This window comes from Crocodylus siamensis, chromosome 1, assembly GCF_052110815.1.
Source record: "Crocodylus siamensis isolate JL-2025a chromosome 1, ASM5211081v1, whole genome shotgun sequence".
Lineage (NCBI taxonomy): Eukaryota > Metazoa > Chordata > Crocodylia > Crocodylidae > Crocodylus > Crocodylus siamensis.
Genome location: NC_143395.1, coordinates 145,415,175 through 145,442,111, shown reverse-complemented (window position 1 = coordinate 145,442,111; position 26,937 = coordinate 145,415,175). Strand labels below are relative to the sequence as shown.

General features: G+C 38.9%; 1 protein-coding gene across 1 annotated transcript in view; it reads right to left on the bottom strand.

The window, feature by feature from the left end:
- Positions 1-4,568: 4,568 nt before the first annotated feature.
- FMN2 (formin 2) overlaps positions 4,569-26,937 on the bottom strand; it is a 246,295-nt gene continuing 223,926 nt past the window's right edge. Inside the window, exons 17-18 of the mRNA XM_090044786.1 lie at positions 8,161-8,242; positions 4,569-6,632 (exon numbers count right to left, since the gene is read on the bottom strand). Of these exons, the coding sequence (XP_089900912.1) occupies positions 6,606-6,632; positions 8,161-8,242 (109 nt within the window). The 3' untranslated portion in view covers positions 4,569-6,605. The remainder of the gene's footprint in view (positions 6,633-8,160; positions 8,243-26,937) is intronic.

The following is a 26,937-nucleotide window of genomic DNA, read 5'->3' as shown; positions in this document are numbered from 1 at the left end:
ATCATTCCTGGATGGCAATGGAACTGCTTTAAAGGATCCTGGAAATATTGGCAATAATATTTACAAATTAGTGGGAGACAGGCAAGTTTTCAAAGGACCTAGTGCCCCTGTTTAAAAAGTTAGAAAAGGCGGACCTAAGAAATTATAGATTGATCAGCCTGCCTTCCTTCCTGAATTTGTGCAGGGGCTTGGACCAAATGCCCTTAGAGATCCCATTTTTCTAAGATCACAAGTTACCAGGTGTGCGCTGACCTCACTTTAAAAAAATGGGAATGAAGTGTAGTATAGGCATCTCCCAGCCAATCACAAAAGATCATAGGTAGAAGTGAGATGCTAAGGTAGCCAGTCTGGGTTATTTCTGAATATGAGCAGTAGCTGGCCAAGTGCACACATTTAGGGCTATTCTTATAACAGAGACATAGAGCAAATCTAGGCATCTAAGCGATTTTTGTTCCATTAGGTGTCTTAAACTGTAATTAGGGTCTAGCTCTAAGTCCCTTTGGCAATATAGGGCTATATCCAAAAATGAACTTAGGCACCTGAATGCCACCTAATTGGCACTCTAGGTGACAAGCTCCAAACTAGCACCTCAACCCCTGCCCCATTCAGCTGAACTGTAACTGTAGAAACACCAAAATTCACATGGGCTTTTAAGCACTGAACTTACCATTGCAGTCAATGATAAATGGATTAATTGCAAAGGTGGTGCTATGGACAAAGAATTCCAAACTGCCCCATCACACCCATGCTATACCTGAGATATATAGATGACATCTTCATCATTTGGTCTAAAAACGTGGTTTTCATCACAAAATCAATAATCATCACCTCTCTATCAGACAATCCCTTGAATACTCCAACACCAACATTTCCTCTTTGGACACCGTGCTCAATATCCAAAATGGTCAAATACAAATCATCATATACAAGAAACCCATGGACCAACATACAGATCACACAGAACCATAAATCACTCTAAATACACCAAGAAAGCTGCAATTTACAGCCAAACTCTCTGACATCACTAAAATTGCACCAAGAAAGATACTTGAGATTGTCACCTCACCAATCTTTAAAGGGCTTTCACCCAACAAGAACTCTAGAGGGATGAATTACACTTTTGAAAGAGCCTCCTGGATACCATGTGAAGATTTGCTTCAGTACCAAAAAGAAAACGCCCACAAATCACACATTAGTTATGACATAATACCCTTCCCTGGAATTTATATGGAAAATCCTCAAAAAACTGCAACTCATAATAGAAGACGATCCAATTCTTAGAGATCTTTCCAGAACCACCCCCCATCCTAGCCTTCGAACAAGCAACAAACCTCACTAACCTCATCACAAGAAGCAAACTCCCGATGGCCCAAATCACACCTAATGGATCCAGACTATGCCAGGACATGAAATGTAAAACCTGCCAACACATCTCCACCAACCCCACAACACAACCATCACCATTCCTGGATCTTACACCTGCACCTCAAGAAGTATAATATATCTCATCCACTGCACCAAATGCCCTGATGGAAAATACGTAGAAGAAACTAAACAACAACTGCACACCAGAATGAAAGCACACCAAAAATCCATGAAAGAAAAGTATCCAATTATTTATGGGTACCCACTTCTCACAACAATCACTCCTCCTCTGATCTCTCAGTTCCAATCCTCAAAGGGAACTTACAAAACACCTTTCATAGATGAGCCTATGAACTTCACTTCATAAATCTACTAGAAACAAAAAATCATGGACTTTATATAGACATTGGATTAATGACACATTACAACCTGCCTGACATCTGATTCACCTGCCTGAGGCTGACAATTTGCATTCCTTCACACACACACACCCTTCCCTTCCTCCTCTCCTATTATACCTGTTGTCTTCCAAACTTGCAGTTTCACAGACTTTGTTCTTTCATCAGCCTTTCATTCTGAGATTTGGTGCTTAAAAAAAAAAGACATTTTCCATCTGGAAGAAGCTACTTTCTAGTCTTGTGTTCTATTACATCTACCACTGACTGGCAAGGCTGAAAGGGTCTTTCAAACACTGACACTGTCTTTTGTCTTCAACTATCCCATGGTGATCAGCAGAAGTGGGTTGCCTCGGCAGAAAATGTTTAAGATTAGTGTGATCAAAACCCATAGAGCACTCTAAAAGCCTATGCAACTACTTAATGCCCTCATGAAAGCAAGCAGGTGGAAAAGATTCAGAGGAAGGAGGGAACAATTATTAGCCCAAAAGGCACCTCCTGAAGCTAAAGCCAAGGCCCAGTGTCTACTATTGTAGGCAAATTCACCAAATATGTCTTTAAAGCGATCAATCTTAAAACCACTTGTGCCTGCCAACACTATTTCAACTATAAGGCTGCTCTGAAATGGAGTAACCTTCTACTTCCCAGTCTAAATTTATTCTTAGCTAGTTTATACCCATTTGTTCTTATGCCAGATTTGTCCTTTAGCTTAAATACCTTTTCTTCCCTATCATTTATCCTCTGATACTCATTACCCTAGTGTCAGCCATTATTTTCTAAGCTTAATGCAGAGTAGATATTTTAGTTGCTTATCCTATGATAGGGTCTGTTTTCTTGATCCTCTATTACATTGCCATTCTTCTTGAACAGGGGTGACAGGAATTTTGCACAGCATCCCAGATAAGTTCTCACAGGCATTGGGGAAAATGGTATTAATCATAAACATTCCCATCAGTATTGCGTATACCTTACCTGCAACATCCCTGTATCATCTTTATCTTTAAAAAGGCACATCCTGGAATGACCAAGTCTTTTTTCTCATCACTTCCAACTGATAAGCTCCAACTTTAAAGAAAAATAATCTTGTTACCATCTCTAAGTACACAGTCTTTCAATTTGTACAACTGATTTTTTTTCAATTTCTATTACTTCAGTAATAAAAGTGATCCAGTTCTTCCAGCTTGATATTCTAGTTCTCCTTTGTGCATACAGCCTTTGCCCACTGTGTTCATAGTCATCATCATCTACATTTAAGAATATGAAGAAGTTGGAGAGGGTTCAGAGGCAGGTGAGAAGAATGAAAAAGGGAGGCAAGGTTGGAAGGCAAGGTTGAAAACTAGGTATGCTGGGCTTGGATAAAATGAGATGAAGTGAGGATTTGATTACAGTTTAAGAATGTTTGAAAGGCTGCCATGAAGAAAAGGGAGAACTATTGTTCTCTGCCACTGTGGGCAGAACACGGAAACATCTAACCAAGCAGATTTAGTGGTTCTGAAATCTCCTTCACTGGAAGTTTTAAAAAAAACAGCTGGATAAGCATTGGCCAGGGATAATTTAGTAACTGTATTCCTGTGTGGGCTTGAGCTAGCTGACCCTCAAGTTCCCTTCCAGCCCTACGATTCAACTATATTATCATTGTCATTGAAAAATAAGAAAAAGAATTTAGGTTTTGGATCATGCCACTATAACCATCTCCACTCTGTCTATAATGTTCACCAACCCCAAGTCTAAAATAGCATCATTCCTTATTTTTGCTTTCATCAGTAACTGCAATATTAGTTTAAATTGCAGGCAATTATGAGAGTTCATTTTATATATAACAATAGCCAGAGGGGGGAATTAAATGGAAAATTGCTGCATCTGTCATTTTAATGCCATATTTCGCTGTTGTAAATGTAATGGTGGCTTAATATAAAAATACTATGACAATGGGTGCAATACAAAAGTCTAGACAAACAAGAGGCTTTCCCCCCATGCTACCAAGTAAAAAAGCTGCAATATTGGGTATGGAGTCCAGGCCAGCAGGGACGATATCTGAAGATCTCTCTTTGCTCCAAAGAGCTGGCTTGACAGAGTGAACAACCTGAGAAACCACCAATGCAGCTTGTACTTTATGCTATGAGATACTGCCACCTCTTGAAACAGTTCATTTAGAAATAGATTGCTTGGATATAACTTGTGATATTCACCATTGAAATGGTAAAGAGATTCTTTGATGGTATGTGCTACTTCAAAGTATGCTCTGCTATTTCAGTGTAGGGTACCTACACAATATTTTCCTCTAAATATCCATTTCAGATTGCTACTTTACCTATATTTGTGGGAACAAGCCCTAGTATCTCTGTATTACACTGTAGTAAGGAATCCTGTATGTATCCAGGTAAAATAGCCACTTCATAGATATCATGGAAGAGAAAGAATAAAAAGCATATGACTGATGCTAGTCACATTCCTCAATGAGCTACTGGAAGGAAGGCAGTAAAACCTTAGAGATATGGTGGTGGTATGCTATCTATGTAGAACAAAACACAACAGAGCTCTGGGGGCTCCTCTGTTACCCTGACGTGAGAGAAAATTGGTAATCCATACAACTGTAGAGTACTGCTTTCAAATCTCCTGCTTGCCAAAGTAGAAGGAGTCCATCCATCTCCACAAACGAATCACTAGAGTTCTTCAAGGATAGGATAACCTTTTGAGGACAGCAGATTAAAAAGAATTTGGCTCCTGGGCAGCGTATGTGGTATACCAGCATGGAACACAGTGACCAGTGGACGGAAAAAACAAACCAAAACAGTAACTTTGGTTTCATTATTCCTTTTATTTTCATATAAATTAACATTCTAAAAAAATTGAAATAGAAACACTAAATACAGTATTGCACATAGCGCTCTTTGTTAGATGTTCTATTATTTAATTTAGTATGGTAATATACATACTGTGGTACTGAAGGGAACAGGAAAGCTACAAAACCAAAACATGCTACTGCATCCTTGCACTTAAATAAAAATCAATGCAAAAGTTAAGAGCGAAAGACTATAGTGTACATAAATACAAACATGGGTTTGAATCAGTGCCATTAAAATAGCTTTATTTTTTTTTTTAGTTACTTTCCATAGGTTACTCATAACAGTAAATAATCTCCTCTTTTCCCTTTCCCCAAAAATACCATTGGTCCCAACAACACAATATTTTAGAACTAAGTTCTTGGTAACCATATCCTTTCCAGAAATTACCATGAGCACAGAATTTCGCATAGTTTTATCAAGCAACAGGAGACTTATTTTTCACGTATGTGGAAAAAAAGCAACTTTTCTAGTGCTTGGTATAAGTGAGGAAAAACAGATTCCTGAGGTCAGATTTTTTGCTGCCCTTAGGACACGTGGTACAGAATATTAACTTCTGGACAGTCAGGAATGTCTTATGATGTACTAGACTAGACAGGGAATAATCTACCACAGAAGATTAGACCTCAAATTTATGTTACCCCTGTGCTTTCCAGGCCAAGGACTTGTGATCATGTGCACCCAAATCCATTCCATGCATTGGCTGCTCCCAAGAAGAGTGCTTTGGAAGAGAAATGTTACAAAGCTTATTCCTATTGAGCTCAGTAGTTACATCATAGGGGAGGTTGTTACTGGCTCAACAAATCAACACTGATAAATCCTTAGGTTAATTTTCAGATTTTAAGTAGAAATTAATCATGGAAGTCCTAGTCAGAGTTCTATTGCCTCCTAGCCAAGCATACAGATTGCTGGAGATAAAACTCACATCTCTGATGTTTAAATGTAAAATTGACATCAATTAGCCAGCAGCCATTATTCTGTCACTGGATTTGACTACTGAATTCTTTAAATGCCAGTCTCTATAATTTTTTAAAAATGTTAATATTAAATCAGTTGAAATGCCGACTCAGAAAGGGAAGTTATGCAATGTTAGAAACACTGTAGTTACAAGAACTCTGTATAACTCAACTGTAATACACCTTTCTATTTTATTTTATTTTATTTTGTAAACAGATCAGCTCCTTGACATATTAGCATGTTATAATACCCCAGTGTCTCTTCTATACTCTGAAGTACTCCTGTGCTTTTCTATATTTCCACGTAAACATTTTTTGGTGTTGGTTTTCTGAATCCCACACCACCCACTCTTTATTGTCTGGCAAAAGATGAAGTATGCTGCCTTATCGATTTTAAAGATAGTTATGATAAGCATCTTGTTCCACAAATATTCAGTCATGGAGGGCAACCAAACAAGTTGGGAAAGCATTGATTATACTGTATAAACAGCACTTAACAATTCAAAATACAGACTGCAAATGTTGACATGAAACGGATACAAACAATTCACTAGAAGTAACATTTCTTTCCCTAATCTAAATGCAGTGCCATGGAGTATTTGTGTTAGATGGATGTTGCCAATAGGAATGAAATGGTTTTATTGTATCAAGTAGTATGCTTATGAAGTTCAACTAAATGTAATTTTCAGCATGTTCTGAACTGATGCAGATACTGCGTTTTATGCATGCTGTTTTGGTCTACTGGTGTTATACCATGAATCATACAAAATATATATATATTTTCTTTTTGAGTGAGAAAGGAGATACACGGTAAAGGGAAGGTGTCTCAAGTCCATAACTAGTCTATTGCTGGGCACTCCATTACAGTGATTACATTCATTCATGAATGTACAGTAACATCAACTAGTAAAAAAAATATAGAGAATAAAAAGCAAATTTAAAAGATCAAGAAAACAAATGATCTGGATGATGTAGTTTCCTTCCCCCATCCGCCTGACATACTGAATTATATTAAACAGGTGGCAATAGTTTTTGTTTTTCTTCTCTCATATTTTCATACTTATCTTTGCTTTCTGGAAAAAAAGACCAAAAAGAAAAAAACTTAGTATTTATTTTATAATTATTATGCTTGTGAATTATATAAATATGTAAAGCACAGAATTAGGCTAACTTTCAATTATCTCTCGTATAGAAGTGTACTAAAACAACCCCAAACAGCCTCCCCTCCTCAAAAATCACTTCAGCTCAAACTAGATTTAAAATTGCAAGATGACTAATTGAGGTGCTTGTATATAGAAATAGCTTTCTGTGCACACATTTCTATCTTGCATGTACATGTGCATATAGTACCTAACACAATGGAAACCTTATTTCTAACTGGAACCTCCAGGTGCTTTCAAAGTACAAATAGTAATAATAAATGTTTTGTATAATACATATAGAGTTTGAAAGAATAGCATGAATTCATAAAATTTTGATTTTCCATACTGGCAGAAAAAAACCCTCAAACCAAAAAGTTTTCTTAAACTTACATCTTGATCTTATTACAAATAACATTTGTAAACTAAGACTTAACTGAACTGTTACTCCATTTACATTTCCTGTAGCAGTAACCACCACCAGTTCTTCCTAAGCAGCTACAATAAGAAACAATAACAACAATTCCCCTTCTTCCTGTGTCAGATTATGCTAACTAGATTATGGTAAATGACAACACGTTTCATTTCAAGGACATGTGTCACATGTCATAGTAACCTTTGTAACATAATCATTATAACATAGCATTAAATACAAAATAATCTGAATCATGTTTCTGGGGGGAGGGAGAGATCATGACTAAGGAAATAGTCATTCATTTTGAAGTATTGAAAACCAGATGGGTAGGCAACAGTACAGTAGGGGTTTTTTTTCTGTTTTTTTTTTTTTTTTTTTTTTGTAAATGCAAGGAGCCAGATAGATATTCTACGGGAGAAAAATTCCAGCCACTCTAAAAGAAGTCAGAATCCTGAAAACACTTTTAACTTTAACCATTCAAGTTAGTGCACTGAAACCAATAAGACTGGTGCACTTCAAATTAAGTAAGATATAAGTATCTGCAGGAACAGGACCTATGAACTGGTATTTACTCAAGAGAATAATAATATAAGGTTAAGAGTATAAGTATCTTTCTGTCTAAGTCTTACCTTCCAAACCTAACTGGGTCTGACCAAAAGCCACTGGTGTCTAGTAACTCTTTAGCGACCCTGTTCCCTGGCTAAAGGCATCCACACCACAAAAAACTGTTACTCCTTTCATGGTCTGCAACTTCAGAAGACCTGAAGACTAAACTACCATTTCACCCACAGAGGTGTCTTTGGCAGGGCAGCAGGGGAAATTAGCACTGCCACTGCCTGGGCTGTACCTTTTCTTTGCATAAATATAGAACTTCAGTAACCAAGTTTGTCACTCTGACACTGTCTATGAACATATTATATCCAGACAACAAGTTTGAAAATAAAAACAAGTAAGGATGTCAGGAAAAGGTACATATAAAATGCTAAAAGAAAAGGAATTCTTAACATTATTATTATTATTAAGATAAACACAAGAGTCTACACTTACAATTCCAGAGTCGTGTTTTGGCTTTATATTGTAAAGTGACTTCCCCTTTTTCTGCCTGCATACTTCCTCTGCTTCTTTAACTCTGAAAAGAGAGATTTATTTTTCTTTTAATAAGCTGTTTTGGATGATGAGATTGTTGTCATGGACAGCACAACAGAAGAATCGAAGATTTAGACTTAAGCACAAACATGTAGCCTTCTCTCCACATATTATTCTCCAGTGGTCTGTGAAATGCCTATGAGAGTCAGTAGCTGCTATTATTATTCTATCAAGACGATTGTGTCATATAGCAAGAAAGATTCCTATAGTAATTGAAGATTGCAAATAAATCATGTCATCTTGTAAACCATTGAGATTAGGAAGCAAATATCAGGGTTAAAGATATACCCATGACACAAAACCTAATTTACCAAAGTTCCTGTTAGATATTGCACCTCCCTCATTCACTTTCTATATTTTTAGATGATTTGTCATCATTTCAGTGCCAGCATATTTCAAATAGTGCCTATTCTTGAACACTTATTTCCAAATTATCTTCTGCATACCTAATGACATAATTCATTTTGACAGACATTTGTACAATTCATCAGCAATTCCAGTCTTTGCTTTCACATTCACAACTGAATTTGTTTCAAAACAGTTTTTCAGTTAAAAATAAAATAGAAAAAAAAATTAGCTTCAGATTGCTTTAAAATTGAAGGACCTGGTCAACATCTATCATCATTAAGATCAGTTACTACTATGAGTTGACATTTCTAAGGCAATACACAGTATAAAAGCATGATAGAATCAAACACTTAAGCAATCCTTATTCACACAAGTACTTATTTATTTTGTTGCATGCAATTCTGAATTATGTTAAAAAAAAGAACCTGAGAAAACTCATGCCTACTTACGTATCTTTGCCAAACATGCAAAATAAAACTAGAAGCTACTCCTTATTCCCAGGCTGACAGCAACTACAATTAATGACCACCCTAACCCTTAAATAGATTCCTCATTATGTTCCTTCCTCTCCAAAAGGTAAACAAGTAGACTTTGCAGTGTGTTAGGAGGGTAGATGCATTGAATATTTTGGATCAAAATAGAGGAACAGGTTTGAGAGCTGAGGCTGTCATGTAATCAAATTCCTTGCCTCAAAAAATGTCTGTGTGGCAAAGGGCTGCAAGTTAGTACCTAATAAAATGATACCCAGTGAAGTTAACTCTTTCGGGTCCAGTTGGATGGTTGTTAATTTCTTCTCCTCACTAGAACTTGTTCTTCATGGTAATCTGCCAATTACTTGACTAAGATTTGACTGACATGGATAAAAGAGGCTTAACCAGGTTCTTGAAGGATAAACAGGATGGAGGCCACTATTAGTGAATCTCACATTTCTAAGACTTATACTCAGATCCTTTAAAAATGATGTTCCTAGTGATCTAAAATGTGTTAATGCTTTGGCAAAGGATAGTTATATAAAGAAAAGAACAGAAAAACAGAAGTTAGGTAAGCCCTTCATTGGTTTGCATCAATATGTGCTTTGAATTACTTAACTTCAATTACTTAACATCAATGTGTTTTGAATACAGCCTGCTTTGCACTTTCATCATTATTCAACAGTGAGAAAAAACATAAAGATATAGTGAAGGAATGATAGCGACCAATGATATACCCTTGGGCTGATTCCTCATGGATATTATCCAAACCAATTGCATGTATGCTATTTCAATGTGACTATAAAAAGCAATATGAGAACCCACTAACTAAAACATACCATATTTTGCACTCAGCATTTCAAACTGCAAAAATGCAGTAACCTTTTTAATCATACTTACTTTTAAGTTGGTAGGTGATATGCAGTATATGCAGAACATTTTGGAAAAAACACTACACAGCCAAGTAATGCACTTTTATAAAAGGTATTTTAAATGGGTTCAATAAAGGTGGCAGCCAAAATGTGGTGATAGCTTTATAGCACAGGATTGCACTGATTAAATAAAATGCAGTCCAAGTTTGCAGGACTCTCCTGTCCCAAATTGCTGCCTACCCCTTCTATTCAATTCCTCCATAAGCTTTCATCATTCCACACAAAGGGAGAAAAGCATTTTGAGTAATCTGCCTGTGATCTTTTGTTTTGTAATCAGATGCATTTCAAGTCCTCAAAAGCTATTATTACAAAGATTAATACAGAAGAGTCTATGTACCGTTTTTTTTCTTTCAAGGGAAGCTACAACCAGTACCAAGAAATGAAAAACCTTACTTTTATTTAAGCAAGTTAAATTCTCAGCTGACACACCTCAGATGGTGTAAATCAGCACAACACCCAGGGGCCCAGTATGTGCTATTTAACTCATTGAGTTGATGTGTAATATTAAGTAATACTGAGACTACACTTAACAGCTCCTAATGCCAAAGGCAGATGGTGAATGTAGAATACACAGTAACATTTTCTAAATCAATCACTCTGATCCAGAAATTACTTTGCTTTAGTTCCACCCTTTGTTCCCACTAACAACACCCCTCTTGGAAAAAAACAAACAAACTTCTCATGGTATTTATTTATTTATCTCATGTGACAGTTGTGTCATGGACTACAATTCAGTGCAAAGCTGGTGACTTGGGTATTAATAGCTGTCAAGAAATTCCTCAGCAGATCCCAAGGAATTCTAGCTGTTTATGGCATGCCAATACAATATTTTCTTTAAAATGGAAAAGGGAAAAACAAAACAAAACAAAACAATGCTGGATAGTTCAAAGCTTTTTCTGAAAAAGTCTGGTAGTGTTAGAAGGATGTTGTAGCCATGATGGTCCAGGGATTATGCAAGAGGCCAGGATTTATTTAGGTGATATCTTTTTATTGGACCAGCAGCAGAGCCAGGATAGAATTAGACAAGCTTTCAAATGCAAGACATTCTCCTGAAAAAAGTTTGAAATTTGGCCCCCCATCTTTTAAGAAAATGATCTCACCTATATGTAATTCATCAAGATAGTGCACTAAATTTCAGCTTTTTTTTAGAAGGTTTTAGTTATCCAGCACCAATTTTTCCTCAATTCTAAAAAGAACTCTGTGGTTTCTGAATCAGATATGCTAACACTATAGCCAGAACAGACTGGAATTTTGACAAATTCCCAAACTGGCCAAGTTTGGCTGACATTCTGAATTTTAACCAAACCAAAGAAAAACAGAATTTATTACAGATATATCTTCGGCTAATTTGTCTGTTTTCGAACTGCTCTGTCAGATCTAAGAGAATTATGCAGCTGTATTGTTGGTCAGTATTCTTGGCAAAGGTTCAAGAAGAAGTAGAATTGTTATATTTTATAACACACCATGTGCTACAGAACAAATGCTACATAAAATTATTCAATTCTTACAGAAAGATCATAGAATCATATAAAATTCAGGTTTGAAGAGACCTCAGGAGGTCATCTAGTCCAACTCCCTGCTCAAGGCAGGACCAGCCCCAACTAGATCATCCCAGCCAAAGCTTTGTCTAACCTGGTCTTAAAAACTTCTAAGGCTGGACTAAACTTTGACCTTCCTGACTTCATCCCTGCATGCCCAAGAAATGCTTTTATACTCCTCCCCAGTAGTTTGTCCAGGTTTTCACTTCTTATAATCTTCCTTTTTGTGATTTAGCTTACTGACAAGATCCCTGCTAAGCCAAGTGGCCTTCTGCCATACTTGCTAGTCTTCCTGTGCATTGGGATGGCTTGTTCCTGAACAATCAGTAAGGCTTCTTTAAAGTACAGGCAGCTGTTCTGGACTCCTCTCCCTCTTAGAGTGGCTTCCCAGGGGATCTTACCCATGAGTTTCCTGAGCAAGTGGAAGTCTGCTTGTCTGAAATCTAGGGTCCTTACTCTGCTGCTCTCCATCCTTCCTTTCCTCAGATCCTGAACTCATTCATTTCGTGGTCACTGCTACCCAAGTTGCCATCAACTAATATATTTCTCACCAATTCTTCCCTGTTTGTGAGCAGCAGGTCAAGAAGAGCACAACCCTTAGCTTGCAGCTCTGGCACTTGCAAGAGCAAATTGTCCCCAAAACTCTCCAAAAACTTCCTGGATTGCCTGCATACTGCTGTATTGCCCTCCTAGCAGATGTCAGGGGGACTGAAGTTCCCCATGAGAACCAGCGTCTGTGATCAGGCAACTTCCACCACCTGTTTGAAGAAAGCCTCATCAACCACTTTTTCCTGGTCTGGTGGTCTATGGCAGATACCCACCACAGCATCACCCTTGGTGCTCTCCTCCCTAATCTTAACCCAGAGACTTTCAACAGGCCTATCCCTAGTTTCATGCTGGAGCTCTGAGCAGTCATATGGCTCTTTTGCATAAAATGCAACTCCTCCTCTCCACAGCCTGTCCTTCCTGAATGGTTTATACCAGGGGTTTTCAACATTTTTAAATAAGTGTACCTCCGGCTGCTGGATGTGGAGTAGGGTACAGGGGGTTGTGTCATGTGGCTGGACACAGTGTGGAACATGGAGCAGCAGTGAGGGGCGGTAGATGGTGGTGGCAGCTGCTGCCATGAGTAAGCTTCCCTCCCCTCCCCCCATGTCCAACCGGCTGGGCAGCACCTGTGCAGCCCACAGAGGGGTGCTGCTGCTCTTGCCCCACCCTGGCCCTACTCCTGGGAGGTGGCGGCAGCACAGGGTGGTAGCACTCTGCCCCTGCCTGCCCACGCATACCTGCTAGGGCCTTCCCAAGTACCCCTGGAGGTAAACATACCCTCAGTTGACAATCCCTGGCTTATACCCACCCATGACAGCACTCTAGTCATGTGAGCTATCCTACCAGGTCTTCTCTGTTATTTCAATAATGTCATAGTTACTTACAGTGTACATACATAGTTGCACATAGTATATAATGTAACTAATGAGGAAGGATCTTCCACATATAATACCTTTTCTATATCCTCAGTACTCGTACGTTACAATTTTTATCCCCAAGTATTTAGAAGTCTGGTAAAATGAGAGGGATTTTGTGATTTTGCAGGTGTACAAATTATCTTTTTCTTACCCAATCTACTCAAAACCAAGATGCGGGTGGGATCTTTGCCTTAGATTTGAATGCTGGCCCAGGGAAGACAGCAGCTCAGCTTTAGTTTTAGCCCCAAGCTCAGGGCTGCAGCCATAGCCAAGTCACCTCCTGCCCCAAGCCAAAGTGGCTCATGCTGCATGGGAGGGAGTTAATGATGGCAGAAGCATGGGGGGTGAGACCACATTATGGTGGGCATACGGTAGGTATCCATGACAAGTCACTTGTGGGGGGGAGGTGGAGACTGTGCAGCCTGGCCCCCACTTGCCTCCACCATTTATCTTCAACTATGGCTCCAGCCCTGACCCAGGCAGATGTAGAGCTGGCCTTCTGCAATGCTAGATCCAAGAGCAACTAAATTAGCAGCATGCAAACATATATTATAAAGGCTGATAGAAAACTGAATTCAGGGATTTGCTTAATTTAAAGTTAAAATGTACTGACCTCTCTTTTCAGAAAAAGGAGGAGGAAGAATTGTCACTACTAAAAACGACAGGAATCAGAAGGACAGAAAAACAGCTCCCTTTGGAGCCATGAGTAAGGCTAATAGTTTAAATTAGTTGGAAAATTACTTTAAAATATCATCAGTAGTTTCCTCCCTTCCCCAGGAGTCTGTGTATTTGTCTTTTTCTTGTCCATGATTAAGTGGTCTGGAGAACAAATTCAACAGTAAATCAAATTCTCAGAAGTGGAACTCCTTTATAAATCTCCCTTTTCTACTAACTGTCATGCTCTGTAATATATGGATGTATGTGCCCAGGATTTATTGATTATCTAAATTGTTTGAGAACTGTGGAAATCATTATCCTTTGCACTTGCAGTGCACTTTAACACTAGAGATGTTAAAGGGCTTTTCAAAATGGGGTTAGCAAAAAGTAGAGAAGAGAGAACCATATTCTTGCATTCACTCTGTTCCATTGAAGGATGTCATAAAAAACCTGTTCATCATAAAATAGACAAGTAAACATTTTTAAAAGCATATTTTGATCATACAATGTGTATTTTAGTTATTAAATACTTACCATAATGCTGATTAGTAATACTTAACAATACAGAGCAGAAAGAGATCATAAATAATATTTAAAAAGCTATAAGGAATGCAGAAAGTTAAAGAGAAAAACACCTGCAGCCACCCAAAAAATGCTGTTAGCCAGATAAAATAAAGTTTTCTTAAAAAAAGGAAACAAGACAAAAGGGTAAAAATGCCATTAAATATCTGAAACAAAAAGGAGGAATGTACAAAATTCTATTAGTAAACAAACCAAAATTGTGGAAGGGGTATCAGATCTCATGCTTCAGGGCAGAAACAAACCTCTAAATAATGAAAGGAAATTTTCTCTGGGGAAACTATGCCAGAACTGTCAACAGCAGGACTTCTTCAACCTTCCCTAATGCAGCTGGTTATGGCCAAGGGAAGGCATAAGGCTGATCTGATTTGGTATCCCACATGTTATATTCCTCAGTGTGTCTTCTCCAAGTGCTACACAGCCAGGCCAAGATTTTTTTTCCATTTTTGATATTGCTATCCAAAACCACTGAACATATTCACAATTTCAACTCAATTAGGGAAAAAGTAGGTCACTGGTTTCATAATCATGAAAGAGGAGATAACTGACAGCAGTGTCAACAAAAAAAAAGTTTACAAGCATCTTTACTTGTGCACATTTTACTAAGATGTAACATTGGTTTCAGAAACTAGCTTTCATATTCTCTCTCTCTCTCATACACACACACAAATAGGAAACATAATTTGCTAAAACGTCCCCTCTTCCCTTTACCATTAGGTTCCTGGGTCTGTGTACCCAGAGTTCAGACTCCTGATTTTCACTTTCAAGACTTACCACACAGTTTGTTTGATCTACATTCCAATACTTGTTTCTACCAACTCATATCTTGAACCCTCTGCTACTATTTACATTTCTCATCTTGGCAATTCCTCTATTACTTGAACTTATCCCAGAGCCAGGATCAGGGACATCACAGTGAGAATTCCTGACCTCATCCAGCCCTCTGACAACTATCCCATGGTCCTCATCCATGTAGGAACAAATGATGTGGCCAGGAGAAAAGATAAGAGTCTCTTTTCTTACAGGTTGGCTGACCTCCTACATCAGGCTATAAACTAAGTATGATGGGGGATGGGGAGGCAGGAGATGGAGAGAGTCTAGAATCTAGAAACTGTGAGACATACAGCAGTATACCCCAGCTAAGTATGAAGGGCATCAGAAAGGGAGGGCACCAAAGGCACCATTTGGAGGTCTCAAGTGCCTCTATACTAATGCTAGGAGCATGGGGAACAAGCAAGAAGAACTCGCAGTCCTGCTTGCAAACAATAACTTTGATTTAGTGGGGCTAATGTAAACCTGGTGGGATGCTACCCATGACTGGGTGGTACACATTACAGGATACAGGTTGTACAGAAGGGACAGAGTAGGATGGAAAGGGGCGAGGTTGCTCTCTATGTAAAGGAGCATTATACATCTACCCTAATCAAAATGGAATCAAAGAAGGAGAAAGTTGAGGCATTATGTGTTAGGATACACAGAGGTCAAGGGGAAAGAGACTTGATGGTGGGGGTCTGCTACAGACTGCCACACCCAGAGGGAAAGCTAGACTTGGAATTCTTGAGGCAGCTCTCAGAGGCTGTACAATCTAGGGATGTGCTTGTCATGGGGGACCTAAACTACTCTGACATCTGCTGGGAGGAGCAGTCAGTCAAATCCAACTGTTCACACAGGTTCTTAACCTGTGTGCAGGACTTTCACCTAACACAGAAGGTATATGGTTCCACTAGGGGGAATGCCTTACTGGACTTGGTGTCGGCTGGCTATGGGAGAGGACCTGGGGACAGTGACCACCAATCAATCAAATTCACCATATGGCGTTGGGTGGGTAAGTTAACTAATAGGGTGGAAGTGCTTGACTTTAGGAAGGATAACTTCAGTGTGCTTAGGAGTCTAGTCAATGATGCATTGCAGAAGAAGAGTATTGGTGAGATGGGAGTCCAGGAAGGGTGGTTGTTCCTAAAGGAAGAGATCTTTTGGGCGCAGAGGGAGATGATCCCAGTACAAGGGAAAAGGGGGAAAGGAACCAAAAAAATTCTTGGCTAAACAGGAAAATCCAGGGAAGCCTAAGGGCAAAAAAGGAGACATATAGGTGGTGGAAGCAGGAGGAAGCTAGCAAGGAGAAGTATACCTACTTGGCCCACACTTGTAGGGAGGCAGTTAGAAAGGCCAAAGCAACTACAAAGCTAGAGCTGGCAACGCTAATTAAAGACAACAAAAAGGGTTTTTGTCTTTTATTAGGTATGTAGGGAGTAAAACGAAGGTGCAGGGCAGCATAGGACCCCTACTGAACAAGAAGGAGCAACTCATGACCGACAGGGGGGACAAGGCTGAGCTATTCAATGAGTTTTTTGCCTCAGTGTTCCTGAACAGGGATCAACTTAAGTCTCCTAATGGGTTCTTAGATGGACACCAGCCCACTAACTGTCGACACTGACTTGGTGCAGAGTCCCTTGGATGGACTGGATGTGTTCAGGTCAGGAGGCCTGGATAAGCAGCATCTGAGGGTACTGAAGGAATTGGCCTGTGTCATAGCAGAACCACTGGCACAGCTGTTCAAGCACTTGCGGCACTCGGGTCAGGTCCTGGAGGACTGGAAAAGGGCCAATGTATTTTCAAGAAGGGGAGGCAAGAGGGGAGTCCAGCAGGAAAAATAATGCAGCAGGGCAACCAGCATGGATTCATAGCAGGTAGATCATGCCTGACCAATCTGCTTATGTTTTATGACAGGGTCACAAAATGCTTAGATGCAGGAGTAGAGGTGGATGTTGTTTTCTTGGATTTTAGCGAGGCCTTCCATATGGTATCTCATCCCATTCTCGTAAATAAATTAAGAGGCTGTGACATAGATGTTTATACAGTCCAGTAGGTGGCAAATTGGCTTGGCGGTCATACCCAGAGAGTGGTAGTAGATGGGTCATTATTGACCTGGAAGGATGTGGGCAGTGGGGTCCTGCAGGGTTCGGTCCTTGTACCTGTACTCTTCAATATCTTCATCAGTGACCTGGATGTGGGTGGGAAGTGTATTCTGTCCAAGTTTGTGGATGACACCAAACTATGGGATGAAGTTCACACTTTCTGGTAGGGAATGATTGCAGGCAGACCTAAACAGGTCGGAAAACTGGGCAGTACACAATAGGATGCAGTCCAACAATAAAGTGCAGAGTGCTGCATCTAGGGTGCAAAAATGTCTAGCACACCTACTGGCTGGAAAGTGACCCTCTCAGCAACACAGAAGCAGAAAGGGATCTCAGAGTCGTACTGGACTCCAAGATGAACATGAGTCATCAGTGTGATGAAATCATCCGCAAAGCTAACCAGACTTTATCATGCATCAGCAGATGCATGACAAATAGATCCAAGGAGGTGATACTTCCCCTCTATGTGGCATTGGTCAGACCGCAGATGGAGCACTGTGTCCAGTTTTGGGCACTGTACTTCAGGAAGGATGTTGGTAGACTCGAGAGGGCCACTTGTATGGTTAGGGGCTTATAGGACAAGCCCTGTGAGGAGAGGCTGACGGACCTGGACCTCTTCAGTCTCCACAAGAGAAGGCTGAGATGTGATCTTGTGGCCACCTACAAATTCATTAGGGGGACACAGCAAGGGATGGGAGATGCTCTGTTCACCAGGGCGCCATTTGGGGTAACAAGGAACAATGCTCACAAACCGACAGAGAGCAGATTTAGGCTGGATATCAGGAAAAGCTTTTTCATGGTAAGGGTGGCCAAAATTTGGAATGGGCTTCCAAGAGAGGTGGTGCTCTCCCCTACCTTGGGGGTCTTTAAAAGAAGGCATGTGGCTGGGGTCATCTGACCCCATCACTCTTTCCTGCCTAGGCAGGGGGTTGGACTTGATGATCTATTGAGGTTCCTTCTGACCCTAGTATCTATGAATCTATGAATCGTGTGTTTTTTTTCTCAGTCTTCTCCCATTTCCTGAATGAGAGTACTGATTTATTGTGATATAGGGAGTGGAGGCATCTGGAAGAAACAATGCAGCACCTTCAAAGAAATAAACCTCCCAATAATTAAAAGGAAGAAGAACAATCACAGGATGAGAATATACTTCCAGGTTCTAGGCCAAAGTTCCCAGCACTCTTTGGGATGGTTGTCAAACACATCCTGTCCACCTGCTGCCCCTTGTACACAACATGCCAGGAAATACAGAGGTGACCCAAGTACTCCAGTGTGCCATCCACAGCTATGAGTAGCCTGGTGAGACAGGTAGCTCAAGAGTGATTGTGAAACATTCTCAGAGTGGCTTCTCTGCTGGTCCAATGAGTTTAGCCCATCTGGGCAGACAGTGCTTGAGAAGGTTCCTCAGGAGTAGTGTAGACCTTCCCAGGGAGATTAAAAGATGAGTCAGAAAGTTTTCTCAAGAAAGGAACATGGCAACAATTATTAAAAGCAGTCTAGGAAATTAGGCTGCCAAAGACAGAGGTTGTGGATAGGATGTTTGAAGCAGCTTGACATTCCCCAGATTCAGAGAATAACAAGCCTTAAGGAAAGGTGGACATGCATATAGACTGATTTATCATTTTAAAGATTTTTTTTCTCTTAAATACTTTCATTATATTTAAACCACAAGATGGAGCAGAAAGGCTTTTTCACTACAGTACTAACCTTTGGCTGTTCCTCTTAGATGCAACAGAAATGCAGGTACTGAACCTGAGTCATATCAACTCAGCTAATCAAGGTTAGGACCAGGGGCTGCAGCACAAAAATTTGTTTTAGAGAGAAAAATATTAATTTACTCCTACGGCAACTGAAAACTTAGGGCTGAAGAAAAGGTACATTTGAAAAGACCAGGAAGGGTCAGAGAACCAGCTACTATGATAGGAACTATTCAAATATTTAAATTAAGCATGTGCCTAAATGCTTTACTAGATTGGCACCCACATGTCCTTACACTCCACCCAAAGAAGCTCGTCTCTACAAAGCTTTTGTCTCACTTAATTTGCTTCCATTTAAAAATAAAATAGCACATATAAAACTTCATATGTAACATTGTCAGTCACATTGTCTTTAAAAATCATTGTCTCCTGGTTCTTCCCATGTTAAATGAAAATATTCAGAACATGTATATAAATATTCAGGACATGTATATCACGTGTATATCATGCACAATCCAGAAGTATTTGTAAATATAAGTACTATTTTAACTAGTAGTTATACAACACAAAACTGTTTTCAGAACATGCCTTTCAAGAAGATTTGGCTAGTTTAGTGGGGGTTAATCTAAACAAAGAGAGAAGTTTCTTGTTTCTATCATCATAAAATTGTGGGGGGGTTTCTAGCACTTTCACCTCCCTCTCCCCTCTATTTATTGCCAGGGAAACACATGCAACATGTTCACCATGATTAAGTTTAAAGGCAGTTTGCAAGATGAATAAGGGAGATGCACTTTGGCACAGATACAGGAAAAAGAAACCAGACGTCCTTGCCCTGAAGTCAGAATCATTTTATCTACCTTCTAAACCAAACGCCAGCCTGACCACAACCTTATCAAGGCTGTGAGAATGTCTCTCATCATTCAATCCAATGAGAAGGGGAGCCACTTTCCTGCCACTAAGCATTAATAATTTTGTCTAAATAAGTATCTGTGGCAGACAGATTCATTTCCTGCTGGCTCCAACTAGGCTTGGTGGAGATACCTTTACACTTCACTAGAGTCTACTAGTACACGACAAATTTAAACATACTGACAGGACTGGAATGTTACATGCAGAGGTGGTCACAATGTAGGTTCTCATTGTGAGCTAATGCAGACCTGGTAACTACGTTTTGACCATGCAGTAAATGGAACCCAAAATGATCTTGCCTGCATAAATTGAATACCTTGTAAGACTATTAAAAAAAAAAAAAAAAAAAAAGAGTAAAGGAAATCAAATGTTTTTATAGATTTAATAGCCAAATGTTTTTCATCAGTTAAAATAAAATACAATGCATGTTGCCTGCTAAAAAGCATTATAGATAGTTTTGTGTGGATTATGCTTTCGTTGGGCAAACAATTGTTTTGTAACACTAAAATAGCTTAAAGTTACTGTTTCTGAACAGCAGACCTAAATGTGATTATTTAAATCAATTGCATTATTGCTTAATTTGTATTTCACTGTTTGCATAATTGTGTTTGTGTGTACATGCACAAGAACACATTATTTGAGTATTTATTAAAGATAGATTTTGGTGGACAACAATATTACTGCATGTGATAAAGTTCTTTACAGAGGAAAAATGTAGAACCTTCTATTCGAAGCTATCAGGGATGAAGTGATGAAATGAAAGCGATTCAGTAACTCAGTGCAAAGATTTTTGTACAGATAAGAATCACATTAATAATTACCTGGTCCCATGAAACTGACAAATGAAACCTAATTTCAGCCTGCCAACATAGGGGTTATGTACCGGACTATCCTGACATCACAGCTAATTCCTTGCACTGTTCCTTTAAGGACCATACAGCAGACAATAGTTGGCCGAAAGTATAGTGATTAATCATACTTTGGCTTAAAAGACCAAGGACAAATAGATTAAAATGGTTTAATCTGACCACTTAAAATAGAAACTAACCTGTATCAGAACCCTGGATATTATCCTCCTCTGTCAACAATTTGGACCAGACTTTGAATAACATATTTAACTTTTTCTCAGAACTCTAAACTAGTAGTTTAATGTACTAGTTTGACGTGTTATTTCTCAAACAATGCATGTCACTGTTGTACAGTGGTCTAGGCTCTTCTTCTGAACAAGATTTGCAAATATATCTAGTTTCCCCCTACCCCCTCAGATGATGCAAACTGGCATAACTCCCTTGATTACTTCAACATTATGCTTTTCCAATTTTAAGCTGGAATACTGGAAGGCACCAGTTAATCCCCACTGAAGTCCTTAGTGATCTTTAGCAGTCAATTAGGCTAAGACAGTTGATTAAATTTTTTGCATTGGAATGATTCTGCAATGGAAAATATAGTTTCTGCAGAAATCAACATTCCCAGTGGGATTTCTTTCTGGACTGGTTGAACGATGGGTTTAGTTTGGCTAAACTGGTCCAAAATGTTTAATTTATTTTTGAATTAGCTCAGTATTCTATTTAGTTGTCATGCACTGCTATATAGGAGTTTCTCGTATGGCTGGGCCCCTCTGAGGATTCAAGTCTCCCAACATCTAACATGTTTTGTTCTCTGACTTTACTACATGGTCATCCTGAGACATTTAGTTCGGGGAAGGAACCTGGCCCATAGGATAAAAAGAGATGATCAGGCATCCACATTAGAATTCTTGTTAGGCATTATATCAATAGGAAATGTGATTCAATGTTGAACTGCCTTAAAATGAAGAATTTCAACTCAGTTCAAACCATTTCATTTTCAAAATGGTGATTTTTTTCATTTCAACTGAAACCAAAGCTTGTGACATGCAAACTATTTTTTGAAATACTTCCTTATGTGAAACTGAAACATTTTAACTTTTGATCCTGATATGAGACAAAAAATATCAAAAGATGTGATTTTTCAATGGGACAGCAAATTCTAAATACCACATAGCATTATTTGGGTCCAATATCTTTATAGTCTAGGAACTTCAGGTGGAACATTAACTAGGAGAGAAAGGAGTGAAGGTAAAAAATAAAAAATAAAAGAGAGAAGAAAGTGAGGCACTGAAGGCAACAGAGGAGAATGTAGGATAATTGGTGTAGGGATAACAGAAATGGAGACAATAGGAAAGGCAAAGGACACCTGTTAAGTATGCAATAGACATAAGGTTGTGGTAGAACATGAAGGAACCATGCAAGACAAAGACTGGCAAGCTGGGAAGAGAAGGACCAATGCTAGTGGACAAAGAAGGCAAAGGGAGACGACAGAGAAAAGAATCCCTTCCAATCACCACAAGAGTAAGTAGAACCATTCTTCTAAGTAACTGTTGAGGAAAGTCACATTCATATTTTTATCTTTATTATTATATATCAAATTTCAACAAAGGTAGGGTGGGCAGATTAGTTGATTGCTGCAATACATTCACAGAATTATGAAAATAAATTTTGTAGTAGCAACTTTTATTTTTTTCTTGAAAAAAATACCACCACAAACTACAACCTTATGTCCAGCCACTGACTTCAGTGGGCACACAGTGCCTGATCACTAGATACTTGGCCTGCATGCATTCTGAGAGTTCACTCATTCAGAACAAACTCTATGATAAAGATCTATCAAATTTTTGTAAATCAATCTCTTATTATGAAATTGTTATAATAATATTTGAATATCCATATTTAATACAGTAGGGATTCATTTCTGTCCCTTTCCAAAAAAAAGCATAATTTTCCCCAAAGATATTTTATGCTACAAATAAAAGTAAGCAAACTTTTCTTTTAAAAAAAATAGTCAATATTTTTTCAATATTGGAAAATTTCTATGTACTCTCCATTTTTTGAAGTTGTTCTTTGTGGGAAAGTGATGGAGGGGGGAGTAAGAGAGAGTGAAAAAAAGAACAAAATGAGCTGAATCAAATTGTTGCAACCATTCAATGTGATGTTAAAAATGTACAACACTGGCACCAAGTTGATGAAAATTTGCACCATATGTTTTATTCAGGTGCCATTGTACTAGTCTTTGAAAGTTAGCTATTTATACATTAAGAATCACATGTTCCCCCTACATTGGGGGGGGGAAGGGGGGAGTCCACATCCATTATTCAGTCATATCATTTTGTAGCCAGAAAATATATGAAGCTTTTCAAATTTTCATGAAAGCAATATTCACCTGGTCAATAAATACTGAAGAATATTTCAAGGATTGTTCATTTATGAACAATCTCACTTATACATCCAGTATAGGTTGATATAAAATGGGGCCCTGATCCTGGGCTCACTTATACAAGTGACCAACATATACATCCAAGTAGAGCCAATTGAGTTCAATGGGATTAACTCCTATGCACCTAAATTACAGAACTATGGCCTAAAAGAAAATGCCAAGAATCTTTTCAGGCATAAACTGCATTAACATATGCTTCGTATGTAACCTCTGTCCTACACAGCTATGTATTATCTTGCCATACATTATCTTAGGAATAGAAAAAAGGGCAAGTTCCTTGACTGGCTGTGGTTAGAGTATTCTCAAATCTGTCCTCACATGGGCTGCAAACCCAAAGAAAAGAAGCATTTAATGAGGCAGGGGTTTATGAGGTCAACCTATATCTTGTACTCCATAATCATGTAAGCTGCTTCATCGCTGTATATACATTAATGGAGAACATTCACTATTTCACTTGTCTTACATTATCAAAAATTGCAAAATGAAGGTTTAGTCTAATAGTTTCAAAAATTAACTCCCACCTGGTATCAAGAATTTTAGGTCAAAAAGGTTGTTCTTTTTAGGAAGTCAACTCCTCAGAAACAGAAGTGATAACTCATTCCAAACAAGAAAACATCCTACTACCTTACATTTTAACACAACACAGGCTGTAGTGGGCAAGGAAAGGAACACATTTGCTGAAATTTTGGGTTGCTACTTTCCCTATAGCCTGCTCTTTGTGAAGTACCTTTTTGTAATATTAGTGTGCTTCTTTTTTTGACATATCATGTTTATTTAAAATAACTTTAACTTCCTTATATTAAAATATAAAGACAGACAATCTCTTTAGAAGCCATTTCCAACATTAAAAAACATGATGTCTCATAAGAAAAAATGCAGTTGGGAGGCACATAAGATGCATTCTGTTCTCAAATATTGCTGTCATATAAGGTAAAGGTAAGAACTAGCTACATTGAATCCTAGGTTGATCAGTGAGAAATAAAAATGTACTAGTAATGAGATCAGCAGTCGTAAATAAGCAAATATATAAACAATAATTTTTTAACATGACTCTCCCCCAAAACCCTTATGATTTCCATCATGCAGAAAATATAAAATAATTTTACATCAGTTTGGAAGCATGGTCTTCCTAGGCAATGCTACCTATTTTCAGCCTCACAGGAATGATATACAGAAGGTATACTGTGGCCACTTTCTACCCTTCCTCCTTCTCCCACATTACTTTCTAAGCAAATATTCCCCAGCGTCCCCAGATCTCTCCTTCTCAGGTCTAATTCACTGGTTCTTATTAAAAGTGTTAACAAAAGATCCTTTAGATTGTTTTGGGAAGACATAGCTCATGCTATGTGATTTAATGCCCTTTTTTGCAAGCAACAGTGGCAGCTAACTTGTGTGCTCCTTACCGTGCAGTGCACAGATACCTAATGCCAGACTTAAAATTGCTCAACAGCAAGTTTTAAATCATCCTGCCAAGGAATCTGTAGGGAGACATACCAGTCTTTCTGCAGAGAGAGATCAATGAGCTGTGGAGACATGTTGGCCAGGAATCTCCCTTTCATCTAGATGTACACAGTGTGACACGCCAGGTGCCAGCTTAACTGCTATTCTTACGGGAACGGGCAACTATTACAGGCCAGCATGAAGTACATTTTTGGAGTTTATAGATTATTTTTAAAATGTCAAAGATTTATCTTGGGAGTTTAAAAGGTTGGATGGAGTCAGTTAAACTAAATTCTCAAACTTAAGTGTGAGGTGCATGCAGAGACTTGAACAGTTATGCCAGAAGGTGGGCCTTTGTGTATATGCTCTTCTTTCACACACATCCAGGGGTCAGTTGAATTCTAATTGCTGGAATTGCTAAATGTGAGGATCAAGAAGAGCATCTTATCAATCTATTTCACACACATTTAGAAGCCCTCCAGACCCTCCTTTTAACTCTTCCTCTACTCTTTTAATATTGCAGCAAGTTGAGCGACTTGAGGCAACAGGGGGACAGAGTGGGGACAGATACAAAAGGAGCTCCTGTGCATTGCATGCTACCCCAAAAAAGGGAGACACAGGGCTGATTAACTTTTTCGTCCTGATGCAGTGGCGTTTCTTTTCATTCACTGAAAGGTCCATCAAATTTTAATAAAACTATAAGTCTTCTCAAATTATATTGGCATTTTAAGGTAGCAGATTTTCTTTTTTTTACTCTAATTTAAACTGAACCCTGAAAGCCTTGTTACCACCTTCAGCCAGAGATAACATGGTTAAAAAAATCCCTTCATTACAAATAATACTTTTTCCTCACTTATTTTTTTTAATGAAAAGTACAACTCCACAAGTGATGAAACACAGACTCTGCTCTCCAGATCGATGGAAGACACAGCAAGAATGCAATGTGTATGTAACTATACTCTAAGCAAGGATTTACTCCCTATGTATTTGACTGTCCTAGAAAATGGCTGCAATTTAATTTTTTTTTAAATGATGAATATGTCTCCTTACTCAGCGGGATCTCCCTTTAGGAGAAAAGCACTTTCCTCTGGATTTGCAGGAAAAGATTTAAAATTGCCTTCTTCATAGGTTTTTCCTTCCCTAATCCTTTCTCTCTTCAGGTTTTTATGCAGCTTCTTTCCCTCCCTGACTTGACTTCTCCAGTCCTCAGAAATATTGCATAGGTGCTCCTGCCCAGCACTTCTCTCTCCCTTCGTTAGACATCAAGGGAAATAAAGGTGCTGCTTTCTCTCTAATTAGGCACAAGCACAACCAAATTTCAAACAACACATTTAATAGATTTAATAACTTTCATAGACATCCGGCTGGAAGGGACCTCATGAAATTGTGTCTAGCCCCCTGCCATAGGCAGGAAGTCTGCTAGGGTCAAATGATCCCAGCAAGATAAGCATCCAGACACCTTTTGAATGAGTCCAGAGTAGGTGCTTGCACCACCTCTGGGGGGTGGGGAGTCTGTTCCAGACCCTGGATACATGGATTGCAAAGCAGCTTTTTCTTACGTCAGCTTTTCAGGAGTTTCTGGCCATGAAACCTTGTTATCTCTTGGGGAGCCCTGGTGAACAACTGTTCTCCCAGGTCCAGATGCACGCCCCTTTTATACTTGTAAGCCACCACCAAGTCCCTACCCCCTCCTGAGCCTTCTCTTCTCCAGGCTGAAGAGTGCCAAGTCCCAACATTTGATGCTGGGCATTTCATTTCTACCAAGAGACAGTGAAGCCAGAAAGAATTCAGAGAAAAACCAAACACACACACTAATAAAAACAAAATGGGAGAATAAAAGGAACTGATTTCTGAGAAAAGGGGTAAATACAAATAAATACACAGATAGGTAGCTTGGCAAACTAAGGAGGACCAGAAAACTTCTTACTGAACAATATCAAATATCTAGGATTTTGTAAGCATTTCACCTGAACATGAAACTGCAAATTCATATTTGAGAAATATATCAGATTTGGTCCTCTTGCTACTGCTTCTGCATAATCAGAAGAGGTTTTGATGTTCTCCTCCAATTGCACAGTGACGCTAACTCTGGATATGCTATAAGTTCAGTGCTAACACTGGGGGGAAAAAATGCATCACTTCCAGCACTGTTTTTTTCTGCATTCTTTCAATTGCTAGCGACTTGCTCACATATGTGTTGATTACATCTAATCTTACTTTGCCCAAGAGAAATATAGTAATGTATTTGAGGATTTTTTATTTCTCTCAAGGCAAGAGGTTGCACGCAACAAGGGTGAACCCTTATATAGGGTTCTCTGCAGTTGAATATGCCTAATGTTCCAGAGTGCACTCTGTCTTTCAGGGCATGGAGCTACTTACATGAATGTACATGCATATGTGTATGTGCTGAAAAGAAAGCTTGACAGGCCTACATGG